The sequence below is a fragment of the Emys orbicularis genome, chromosome 22 (assembly GCF_028017835.1).
Source record: "Emys orbicularis isolate rEmyOrb1 chromosome 22, rEmyOrb1.hap1, whole genome shotgun sequence".
Taxonomy (NCBI): Eukaryota; Metazoa; Chordata; order Testudines; family Emydidae; genus Emys; species Emys orbicularis.
In genome coordinates this window covers 4,708,960-4,722,338 of record NC_088704.1, presented here as the reverse complement: position 1 = coordinate 4,722,338, position 13,379 = coordinate 4,708,960, and the positions used below count along the sequence as shown (strand labels likewise).

The 13,379-nt window shown below is 47.5% G+C and overlaps 1 protein-coding gene across 1 annotated transcript in view; it reads right to left on the bottom strand.

The window, feature by feature from the left end:
• The window catches only part of EPHA8 (EPH receptor A8), an 89,050-nt gene that overhangs the window by 24,861 nt on the left and 50,810 nt on the right, over positions 1-13,379 (bottom strand). The window contains exons 3-4 of the mRNA XM_065421258.1: positions 7,300-7,455; positions 165-500 (exon numbers count right to left, since the gene is read on the bottom strand). Of these exons, the coding sequence (XP_065277330.1) occupies positions 165-500; positions 7,300-7,455 (492 nt within the window). The remainder of the gene's footprint in view (positions 1-164; positions 501-7,299; positions 7,456-13,379) is intronic.

Sequence of the window (13,379 nt, the reverse complement as noted above, 5' to 3'; positions counted from 1 at the left end):
ATTCTCCTTCTGAGCGTAGGGAAAGCCAGGGCGGACTCAGATCCCTCGGGGGGCCTTTAGGCAAATGCTGACCCCCTTGGGAGAAGGTCCAGCTGGGCCCAGCGGGGAGCTGTTCACATCAGTTGCCGTGGGCCGAGCCTCCTGGGGGTATCTGCTCCTCCTACCTGCCTGGTTCGTGGTGATGTTGACAACGGCAAATCTCTTGGGCTCCAGGCTGAGGTCGGACACGCCGTTGACAGCTTCCACCCAGAAGGAGTAGTTCATGTGGGCCATGAGGTTGGCCACGGTGAGGGCAGCCTGCCCCAGGCTCATCTGCTGGGGAACAAAGCGGATCCCACCGCCGCACGCCTCGCACTGGCCCAGGTCCCACGTGCAGCGCCTGCAGACCACGTTGTACGTGATATCAGTGCGCCCCCCCTTGTCCAGGGGTGGAGCCCACTCCAGTGTCACCGAGGTGCCATTCACACTGGAGACCAGGTTCACAGGAGCAGAGGGGGGCCCTGGAAAGGAAGCAGAGATTCATCCAGATTGGTGGGGTGCTGTGCTCAGGCGGGGGAGGGGGGGGGAGAAAAGCCCATGGGAAGGTGATGTGATCCGTGGGAGAGAACAGAGTGATACTGGCTGACTAGAGGGTGACTGACATGCCCTGGGTGTGTGTGTGTGGGGAAGGAAATAACAACCTAGATACAGGCTGATCTGAGGGTGCCATGCCCTGGGGGTGTGTGGCGGGGGGAGGGGGAGGGAAGGAAATAACACAACCTAGATACAGGCTGATCGGAGGGTGTCATGCCCTGGATGTGTGTGGGGGGGGGGGGGAGGGGAGGAAATAACACAACCAGATACAGGCTGATCTGAGGGAGCCATGCAGTGTGAGAACCTGATTAGAATAGGATTGTTGATAAATTGCAGAGTCAATTACTTGACCACACTTTGGTTTGTTATGAAGTATACTCAAGAGACTAAATGACCAATGTGTCAGGTTTATTAATCTGGTACAGGAAAAGGTTCTATACAATACCAGTCTCCAAAGAGCAGCCTCATGCAGCGATGGTACATTCACCTCACGCAGAAGGTGCACTCCCCAAGTCACACATCGCAGCTGGTATTATTTATATGATGATTTTACAAGTTACATGTCACTACAGTCTAAGCCAGCAGTTTGTCCCACTTCCCTAACTTGCTATTCTGTTCCGCCCTTAGCTTTGTTTTGTATACTAGCATTCCAGGGACTGGTCCGTGAAGATACTTCCCTAGCTGGTACTAAATGGAACGAATTGATGTTTCTGGATTTTGACAAGTTTCCTACCTGTTTATGCCAAATGCTTACTTCAGCAAATGCAAGGAGTTATGGGATACTTAGCATATGTGAACAGGATTACTGTATAGGTTGGTTTGGGCTATATCGCTGTTACAATATTTGTGCTTAATGTTATTGCTCAGTGCATACTAATATACATATATGTATGGTGCAGATAATACATTTTATTAATATGATGTATATTTATATGCTAGCCAGCATATATTATTTAGCAGGGCCCCCACTTGTTGCCTTGATAATTGTTATTGTCAAGGCGACAGCTTTTCCAAATGAATGAGTGGTGAGGGCCTTTATATGTGATTTAAAGTGTTTTAACAAACTCCATAAGTGGCAATAGATAATTATCACAGCTAAAAGTAAGACACCATGTAACACAAGCAAAGCCTTAAATGCAACTGCTATCCAGGGGTGGGAAATGAGTATTTTAAGCTCCCCATCATGAATAAGGTTTTTCAAGGCTTGTTCTGCCTCGTGCATGTCACTGCTAATCTGCATGTGTGGTTCTGTCTAGTAATGTTTTTAAATTTAAAGTGATTAAGATGCACATTAAAACTGGTAGGTGAGTTTTAACTTCATTGGTGCTCACTTTGGATAATAGATACATTTTGAAAACTGGGATAGACATTATTATAGTGTGTCCCACAGTGCTAGGTACATGAGGGATAAAACAGAAATGCGGAGTGGTGACTTTACAAGTGAGGCCTCCATATATAAACTTCTTGTAATTAGTTACTACACAGTACTGTCCCTCCATGTTATAGGTTACCCTTCCTGCTGGTTAGCACCCGCTGGGAAGCTTTCCTGAGCAGGAGACAGTAGTGGCCAGCTTCTCTGTCTCATACTGGGCAGAACCATTGTGACCACATACACGAGTTGAAATGTCAAAAGCATCCTTGGCAGAACAAGCTGGGTGAGCAAAAAAAATGAGGAGTCCTTGTGGCATCAGATTAGGCTGAATAAAGACTGGGAGTGGTTGGGTCATTACAAAACCTAAACTTAATTTCCCCCATACTAATTTCTCCCTCCTGTTACTCCCACCTTCTTGTCAACCGTCTGTAATGGGCCACGCTCTTACCCCTTCAAAAGTTATTTTTCCTCCCTTGGTATCCTGCTGTTAATTGATTTATCTCGTTAGACTGACCTCTCACTTTGTAAAGCAACCCCCATCCTTTCATGTATTTATACCTGCTCCTGTATTTTTTACTTCATACATCTGATGAAGTGGGTTTTAGCCCATGAAAGCTTATGCCCAAATAAATTTGTTAGTCTCTAAGGTGCCACAAAGACTCATTTTTTTGCTGATACAGACTAACACAACTACCACTGAAAGCTGTCTGAGGTGCTTTTCAGGTTTGCATTGCTGCGTGATACACTGCTAGTTGACGGAGAGCCAATTGTTTCTTGTAGATGCTAATGTGGACACGAGAACAAATGGATATAAACTGGCCATTGGGAAGTTTAGGCTTGAAATTAGACGAAGGTTTCTAACCATCAGAGGGGTGAAGTTCTGGAACAGCCTTCCGAGGGAAACAGTGGGGGTGAAAGACCTCTCTGGCTTTAAGATTAAGCTTGATAAGTTTATGGAGGGGATGGTTTGATGGGATAACGTGATTTTAGTCAATAGGTCAATAACGTGCCATCGCTGGTAATTAGTAACAATGGTCAATGATGGGATATTAAAAGTTACTACATAGAACTTTTTTCCGGAGGGTCTGGCTGGAGAATCTTGCCCGCATGCTCGGGGTTCAGCTGATCGCCATATTTGGGGTCGGGAAGGAATTTTCCTCCAGGGTAGATTGGCAGAGGCCCTGGAGGTTTTTCGCCTTCCTCCGCAGCATGGGGCAGGGGTCACTTGCTGGAGGATTCTCTGCAACTTGAAGTCTTTAAATCATGATTTGGGGACTTCAACAGCTGAGTCAAGGGAGAGAATTATTCCAGGAGTGGGTGGGTCAGCTTTTGTGGCCTGCATCATGCGGGAGGTCAGACTAGATGATCATAATGGTCCCTTCTGACCTTAAAGTCTATGAGTCTTCCAGATAACCTACTGAATGATCAGTAACCAATTTATTAAATATTCCTGTGTCAGGCTCCAATATTGGTAGTGAAACTATAAAAGAAATGTACATGGAACCAGGCACTGAGCAAGATTGTTTTAACAACACATTATCTCCATTAAGATACTGTGTCACTCAACCCGAATTATGCCTGGTACTTAAAGGGAATTTGTCTACATGACTCAACGCACTGCCGGTTAGCCACAGTTTTTACTATATGCTGAGGGCAATACTAGTTAGCTGTTCATCACTAATGAGGTCAGGCAATTTTCCTTCTTCAACGTTTCCTAATGAGTTGGTTGTGGTAGTTACCATGTTACTCCCACAAGCAGTAAAAATAATGTCTTGACCAGTCTGGTTTTTCCTTGCCTTTATCACTTGCTGCAATTAGTTTGTTAACTTTCTTTGTGTCTGATTAAACAGTTCAGCAATGTATGCACATTGCAAATCAAATAGATATTCAGATTCAGAAAATCTTGAAATGTAACCAATAATTCCATCTAGATTTTGGAATCTACTGTTTTGAAAGATACCAGACTATGGAATAGTCTTTTGCCCAGCCCTCAAGTTTTGTGCATTCCTGATAAGGTACTATTATGTTAATTAAAGTAGTATACAGAAGTGATATATTTGCTTTTACACAATAACCAAATTTAACCATATTTCACTGAGAAAGAATTAAAACTATAGGTATATGCATGAACTCACTTTGCTTAATAATATACAATTTAAATAACAGTTAGACCTGGCCCGACTAGTGAGCCGTCCTTATAATGTGTCTATAGTCGATTGCACACTAAATTATCCATATACAGTAGGTTGAGTTGACCAGTCTGTTATTTATACCACACTTTATCTTCTTCTTCTGATGCCCAGGGGTTTCTTCACTGTGCACTGATATTTCCTGGTGTCTATGGGATGCATCCTTAAATAGCTTAATTTGGTTTGTTACAAGGAAGCCGCTCACGGACCCTTCACAGGTTTAGGGGGACGCCAAGACGTCTCAGGCAGAACCTCTGTTTTCCCTCCCATCCAGGAGCCCCTGGCAGCATGTTGGAACACCAGGGTCAGCATTGACACAGAGGAGAGAGTCCGTCACCCACCCTCCACCACAGCACCCCCATGCCAGACCCTAGTTGAGGGGAGAGCACACCCCCTACTCAGTAACTCACACCATTCTCTGCTGCCACTAGAATGGCTTCCCAGCCACGGGTTGGACAAGCCTCATGTTGCTTAGCTTGGGAGAGCCCAAGGGATCACTTCATCCCATGGCACAGGTTGCAGATGAAGATGTGCTGGCAAAGCAGTGTGGGGTGTTTGCCCATCATCAGCCGGCCCCATGCCTGGCTTGCACCCATTTGATCAGTCTGAGCACTAACATGTCACAGACTGACCAAGGCCACTCAGCAATCCGGCTGCCTCTCTGGGGGAGCCTGTCCTGCCATGCAGTGGGTTTGATGTGACTGCTGCTTCAGTGGGTGCTGTTCGCTGATATGTCACATGCAGAATCTGAATGAAAACCGCCTGCATTCCACAGCGACATTTCAGCGACTCCTGATCACATCCAAACCTTCCCTGGACAGCACCGGAATTGCAAAGAGGACAGGATGAGCTGAGTGGGAAAGCACTTCTTATCCTGACGTGAATGGGGACAAAAGCAAACACTTTAGGGTATGAGTCAGGGAAAATGAAACAGGAAAGAGTTTTAAAGTATATTAGGAACAAAAAGAATCCTAACAAAGGTATTGGTCCGTTACTAGATGGAAATGGTAGAATTATCAATAATAATGGAGAAAAGACAGAAACATTCAGTAAATATTTCTTTTCTGTATTTGGAATAAAACAGATGCTGTAGTCATATCATATGATAACATTCTTTCCATTCCACTAGTGTTTCAGAAGGATGTTGAACAGCAGCTACTAACATTAGACATTTTTAAAGCAGCAGGTCCGGAAAACTTGCAACCAAGAGTTTTAAAAGAGCTGGCTGAGGAGCTGGGTGGACCAATCATGTTGATTTTCTGTAAGTCTTTGAACACCAGGGAAGTTATACAAGACTGGCAGAAAGCTAATGTTGTACCAATATTTAAAAAGGGTGAATGGGATGACCTAGGTAATTATAGGCCTGTCAGCCTGACATCAATTCCAGGTAAGATAATGGAGCATCTGAAACAAGACTCAATTAATAAAGAACTAAAGGAGGGTAATATGATTAATGCTGATCAACATAAGTTTATGGAAATAGATCCTGTCAAATTAACTTGATCTCTTTTTTTAAAAAAGATTACAAATTTGGTTTATAAAGGTAATAGTGTTGATGTAATATATTTAGACTTCTATAAGATGTTTGACTTGGTATTGCATAATGCTTTGATTAAAAAACTAACATGGCACACGTTAAATGTATTAAAAGCTGGCTAACTGATAGTTCTCAAAATGTAATTGTAAATGGGGAATCATCGCGGAGTGGGTGTTTTTCTAGTGGAATCCTGCAAGGATCTGTTTTTGGCCCTATGCTATTTAAACATTTGTATCAGTGACCTGGAACAAAACAGAATCATCACTGATAAAGTTTGCAGATGATGCAAAAAATGGGAGAGTGGGAAATAATTATGAAGACGGGTCACCAATATGGAGCGATCTGGATCCCTTGGTAAGCTGGATGCAAGCAAACAACATGCATTTGAACATGATTAAATGTGAATGTATAGCTCTATGAACACAGACTGCAGGCCATACGGCAGGGTGGGGGACTCTGAAAAATATTTGAGGGTTATGATGGGTAATCAGCTGAACACAAGCTTCCAGTGTCACTCTGTGGCCAAAAAGGCTAATGCGATTCTGGGATGCATAAACAGGGGAATCTCGAGTAGGAGCAGAGAGGTTATTTTACCCTTTATTTGGCATTGGCATGACCGCTGCAGGAATCCTGTGTCCAGTTCTGATGCCCACAATTCAAGGAGGATGTTGATACATTGGAGAAGATTCAAAGAGCCACGAGAATGATTGGAGGATTAGAAAACCTGCCTGACAGTGATAGACTCAAAGAGCTCACTCTATTTAGCTTAACAAAGAGAACGTTAAGGGGTGACTTGATAACAGTCTATAAGTAATTACATGGGGAATAAATATTTAATAATGGGCTCTTCAGTCTAGCCGAGAAAGGTCTAACACGATCCAATGGCTGAAAGTTAACTCTAGACAAAATCAGAATGGAAAAAAAGGTGTAAATTTTTAATAGTGAGAGTAATTAAGCATTGGAACAGCTTACCAAAGGTCGCAGTGTATTCTCCATCCCTGATAACTTTTAAACCAAGATTGGGTTTTTTTCCCTAAAAGCTCTGCTCTAGGAATGACCTTGGGGGAAATTCTCTGGTTTGTGTTACAAGAGATCAGACTAGATGATCACAATGGTCCTTTCTAGCCTGGGAATCTATGCATCTATGAATCCATGGCATTCACATGCAGAGAGACAGGCCCCATCTACACTAAGAAAAAGACGGGTTTAAAACACGACAGCTTACATGCTTTAAAATCCTTGTGAAGTCAAGGCACATTGTAGCTTTGACATGTGAGCTATACTGACTGAAACGCACACCTTTATCCTAATGCAGACATGCCTCCAGGACAACACAAACACCCCTGAGGTACACTCACAGCGCTCGTCCCAGACACGCACAGATCATGGCAAATCTCCCACTGACTCCAGTGGGGCCAGGACTCCAGCCCGACGTTTCTAACACATTCACCCCTGTAGTGCCGAGGTCCCTCTTGTCCCACAGACAGATACTCCCTCACCAACCTTCTGGCCCTTCCCACTTGCATGGGAATCTCCCTCTGCTGCTATAGCCAGGCTGATTCGTGTTCTGTTCCCTGCGTGCTGTGGAAAGGGGGTGGGCAGTCCGAGGCAGATGGGCAGGTACTTACGCGTGCAGGCAGCAGACGGGGGATCTTGTGCTGCCCGGTAGTAGCTGCTGTCACAGTGGCACACCTGTGCAGCCCGGCTCTCTGAGTAGCTGTGCAGGGGGCACTTTGCACACAGCTGGTCACCAGGGGCTGACTTGTAAAATCCCAACTCGCAGGCTAGAGGAGAGGGGGAAAGGAAGCAGTCAGAAGGCAGCACCCAGTGCAGACTCAGCCACTGGCTTGGTAAATCCCATATCTAGACACTGAGCTCAATGTCCCCACGGGAAAGATACTTGCTCTGTGAGAAGGTTCCACTCCTGCCCCTCCAAAGGGACCTCCCAGCTCGCTAGCTCTTCCCTGTCCCTTCTAGAAGCCCTGGAGAGCCCAGAGGCGGGGGCTTCTGAGTCCCCACGTGCTCTGCATGAAACTGACCCAGGCTCCGGACTGGCTCTGCCCTGCCGCTGGCTACAGTGGCCTCCTAGCGCCGTCCACCAGCTGCTGCTTCCCAGCACGAGGCAGGGGAGTGGGCCGAGCAGCAGCACAAAGTAGGCGAGACACCCAGGCAAGTTGAGGGCAGGGAATTAATTCCCTGCTAGAGGAGGAGGCATGGCCTATCCAGGACTCCACTACTCCAAACCATAGCACCCCCTACAGGCCTCCCCATATGGTTCAGGTACCACATGCTGGGTAATAATGTGAGAGGCCTCCATGCTCGTAAAACAAAATTAAACTATGAAGAGAACTATTTCCAGCAGTGCAACCAGTGCAGCGGACATTCCAGCCATGTGCACACAGACTGCCTTCCTGGGGCCTCCTCCAAACTCTGCCCTCCTGCTGCAACCTGGGCTCCTCCCTCCAAGTGCCAGGCAGGCTGCTACACCTGGCAATGGAGATTGGCCAATCCTTGTTGATTAAATGCAGAACAATATTTTCAGCGGGATGCAGCTGAGTTGTATGCCCTGGGCTGTGTTGGCACTGCAAGGCAAGGCGGAGGGACAGCTGGGAGCTTTGGCTTCTCCTCCTCACCAAGGGCAGACAAGCCGGTGTGGGAAGGAGCAGAATTGCCCAGGAGAAGCTGACAGTAGTTTTGTGGTAACAGGTGAGGCGGGGAGAGGGAAGGAGGGAGCAGAAGAGCACAGTAGCTATGGGCCAGTTCTAGTCCCTTCCCTCCTTCTGCAAAGCGTGTCCTTCCAGCAGCTCTCCCTCTTCCCAAAGCTACGGTCAGCTTCTCCTGAGCAACTCCTTAGAAACATGAAGATGGCAGCAGGGGCCCAAAGCTGCCGGAGAAGGGTCTTCTCCCTCCCCCTCCACCATACCCCGCCCTGCCTCAGCTGCTGCTCCCTACCCTGACGAGTATGGGACAGCGAGCCTGACTGAGCTTCAATGTGCTATGAAGCCTGCCAGGTAGCACAATGAGAGCTCTGGCTAGGAGAATTAGGGTCTTATCCCAGCTCCGCCAGATACCCCGTGTGACCCGAAGCAAGTTACTCAGACCCTAATTTGAATGCCTTCATTTTTGGGTGCCTGGCTTAGAATCAATCATAGAATCTCAGGGTTGGAAGAGACCTCAGGAGGTATCTAGTCCAACCCCCTGCTCAAAGCAGGACCAACACCAACTAAATCATCCCAGCCAGGGCTTTGTCAAGCCAGGCCTTAAAAACCAATAAGGAAGGAGATTCCACCACCTCCCTAGGTAACCCATTCCAGTGCTTCACCACCCTCCTAGTGAAAAAGTGTTTCCTAATATCCAACCTAGACCTCCCCCACTGCAACTTGAGACCGTTGCTCCTTGTTCTGTCATCTGCCACCACTGAGAACAGCCGAGCTCCATCCTCTTTGGAACCCCCTTCAGGTAGTTGAAAGAAGCCATCAAATCCCCCCCCCCCCCTTCTTCTCTTCTGCAGACTAAATAAGCCCAGTTCCCTCAGCCTCTCCTTGTAAGTCACGTGCCCCAGCCCCTGAATCATTTTCGTTGCCCTCCGCTGGACTCTCTCCAATTTGTCCACATCCTTTCTGTAGTGTGGGGAACAAAACTGGACACAGTACTCCAGGAGTGGCCTCACCGGTGCCGACTAGAGGGGAATAATCACTTCCCTCGATCTGCTGGCAATGCCCCTACTAATGCAGCCCAATATGTCAGTCACGGAGTGTGGGGGAGACAAGGCCCTGCACCCCTAGCTTCCTGCGATTCACCGTGACTCTCAGCCAGGCAGTAAAACAGAAGGTTTATTTAGACGACAGGAACACAGTCCAAGACAGCTCTTGCCGGTAGACAACAGGATCCCCCCAGTCAGGTCCATCTTGGGGGGCCCCAGGGAGGCCAGAGCCCTGTCTGGGCTCCCCTCCATTTCCCAGCCAGCTCCAAACTGAAAACCCACTCCAGCCCCTCCTCCTCTGCTTTGTTCCTTTCCTGGGCCAGGAGGTCACCTGATCTCGTTGTTCTCCAACACCTTTAGCTATCATCTTGCAGGGGGGACGGGCCCCAGCCATTAGCTGCCAGGAGACAGAGTGCCAGCCATTTATGCACACTGGCCCTTTGCTCTGCAACAATCTCACCCCCTAGAAACTTAAGAAATGCATAGGGGAAACTGAGGCACCCACACAATATTCAGAGGAAACATTAAGAATAGTCCCACTTCGTCACAATGTCCCATTAGCCTTCTTGGCAACAAGGGCATACTGTTGACTCATATCCAGCTTCTCATCCACTGTAATCCCCAGGTCCTTTTCTGCAGAACTGCTGCTTAGCCAGTCGGTCTCCACCTGTAGCAGTGCATGGGATTCTTCCATCCTGAGTGCAGGACTCTGCACTTGTCCTTGTTGAACCTCATCAGATTTCTTTTACCCAATCCTCCAATTTGTCTAGGTCACTGTGGACCCTACCTCTACCCTCCAGCGTATCTACCTCTCCCCCCAGTTTAGAGTCATCTGCGAACTTGCTGAGGGTGCAATTAATCCCATCATCCACATCATTGATAAAGATGTTGAACAAAACCAGTCCCAGGACCAACCCCTGGGACACTCCTCATGATACCGGCTGCCAACTAGACATCGAGCCGTTGATCACTACCCATTGAGCCCAACAATCTAGCCAGCTTTCTATCCACCTTATAGTCCATGCATCCAATCCATACTTCTTTAACTTGCTGGCAAGAATACTGTGGGAGACTGTATCAAAAGCTTTGCTAAAGTCAAGATATATCACATCCACCGCTTTCCCCTCATCCACAGAGCCAGGCTTGAGGCACATCAGTTACATGCCTGCGGGGCTTGGCTTGGGCAACGTTGCCAACTCTGGCAATCTCATCGTGAGTCTGGTGACATCTGTTGTTTTCCTTAAAACATGGCAGTGCATGAGAAACTGAGCTTTCATTTCACAAAAGAACGTTTCCAGCCCTCCTGGTGGTAGGGAGAAGCCGGAAAGCATGACCTGTGCACGCCCCCCCTCCCTCCCCAGAAGGCAAAGCACCAACAATTCTTCTCTTTGGAAATCTTGTGAGTCTTGAGCCAATCCTGTGGATTTTGACTCATGATTTCTAAACATCGGGGCCTGGCCATGCTGCTCCAGGCACCTATGTCTGGCCTTTGGCCTTCACCTCTCTGTGCCTGTTTGCACAATGCAGAGGGCCAGTATGCACCTTCCTCCCGGCTCCACTCCCCAGCTGTGGGAGATGCACTCACTCATGTCCCGAGCTGGCAGGGCTCGTGCGGGCAGCGTTAGTGAGGTTGCTCATCTTCTGGATTTGTGCTTTCTGACCAAGGAGCCGGAGCTGATCCCCCAAATTAGGGGCGGTGAAGTCAGAGCCAATTTGTCACTGCATGCTGCTCCCATTTATCAGCTCTGGAGAGACAGCTGGCCAGGAAAAATGGGAACACAAAGCATGACAAATTTTCATTGAGCAGGAGTTGTAATCATTTAGAATTTAATGTTGTAAAGAAATGTTAATTACCTGTGGCGATGAGTCACATTTATTTTAGATGTAGTCAAGGGGAAAATTATGCTAAATTACCCCTGTTTATACATGCTCCATACGAAACACAGCACTGGGCCAGAGCTGGTGTGAATGTGCGATGGTGTCTTGGCTGTGACACAGGTCAGACATTCGGCCAGATCCATGCGGCTGCTTGTCATCACTAGGATGCATAAAGTCCCCGGAGCAGACCAGGGGATCTTGGTCAATGTCTCTGATGGAGCCAGGACATGTGTATTGGACAGTTCCTGTTTCAGGGCCGTGTGTGTGTGTGTGTGTGTGTGTGTGTACACTCAAGATGGCTTCTGTGGCAGGCATGTGAGACAGTGTCTGTGACAGGCTATGCTAGAGCAGGAGTCCATGTAGTAGAACATATGGATTGTTCTGTGGGCTACACAGTCCTCCCATATGTGCATTGTGGGAGACCGTGTAGATAATGACTGTGTCCTTGAATTGGCACCTATTCGATCAAAAGCATGTTACCGTACCTATTGGGATGTCCCACTCCCACAGCTCTGGTCCTGCTAGGAAACGCAGGCCAATAGAGTGTGGGGGAACAGACTCTCACTCAATGATTAGTGGTGAGAAGAACAAACCAGCAGGAAATTGCCATTGGGTAAAAGAATTTAACAGGCTCCACAGACATTGCTCTAACACCTACAGAATGCAATAAAGAACGAGATCTCGTCTCTAGGTTATTTAACCCACCCTGTAGCAGGAGAAGAATTCCATAGAATGGTCCAAAACAACCTATAGCAAAGTTCTCCTGCTCTATACAGTGCTCCTGGACATGTCCATCTCGGGAGAGCCCTCTGGGGAGTAGCCCAGGAGACCACGGGGATGTATTTCGATGTATATCAATGCTGCACAAGGTGTGCTGACAGACAGCTGTACGCAAAGAACATGCACATGGCAGCATGGATCAGTAGTCACAAAACACTCCTGTCTGCTCCATCACCCCTCCCAGAATATCTCCTCCCACATAAACCGTGTCAGCTCACCCCTTCCTGGGCTCACAGGCAGGCCTGGCAGTGTATCCTAGTCTGGAGACCAGTAAGCTTGGCTCTAAACTGTTTCCACTGATCTGAACTGCCACAGGAGGAGAAAGTGAGTTCCTTGGGTCACTGGGACAGGGACTGGGTTGAATTCCCTGAGTTTCCATATATCCCTAGAGTCTGATGACCTGGGGCTGCCATGACCAGAGCTCGGGGGACACGGCCAAATATAGTCATTAGAATCCTTAAACGATCACATTCTGCTCCCTTCCTAGGGTGGGAAATGGCAGGTCTCCAGTAACTATGACTGAATATTCATGGAAAGCCAATGTCAAGTTCTGTTGGGCGCCCTCATGCGGAGAGGTTTGTTCATCGAATGGGGAGTAGGGACATCATGTGACCGATCTGTCCAATCTGGTCAAAAGAGCTTGAATTCTATCTTTCTGCCACTCACAGAACAGGATTGTGAAGGAGCTGCTATTCGAACCCAATGTACCCATCCCTCCCCACGGACGGACCTCCACCTCTGGGGAAATCACAGTCTGCTCCCAAAGCAGAAATATTCATCCAATAAGGCACTGTGAATTACTAGCCCAGCTCTAGCTAAGATGCAGTGCCACAAAGTCAGTGCAGGACCTGGGACGGTCACGGCGAGCAGGGTAATTAGAGCACTGGGGACTAGAGTGAGGAATGTTTATGTGGGTCCACTTCCTCCTCTACACACATGCATACACACGCATGGAGCACATATGCATGACAACCATCGGGGTGTGTGTAGGAAATCTCTAACACGAAGCGCTTCTGCCTCGGGCTCACAAAGCACATACACTTGCATGAAATATACACTTGCTTCTAAACCCATAATCAGCCATTTTAATGCCACGTGTAAAGGGAAATCATGTCTTACTAATCTATTAGAGTTCTTTAAAGGGGTCAACAAACATGTGGACAAGGGGGATCCAGTGGACATAATGTACTTAGATTTCCAGAAAGCCTTTAACAAGGTCCCTCACCAAAGACTCTTACATAAATTAAGTTGTCATGGGATAAGGGGGAAGATCCTTTCATGGATTGAGAACTGGTTAAAAGACAGGGAACAAAGGGTAGGAATAAACAGTAAATTTTCAGAATGGAG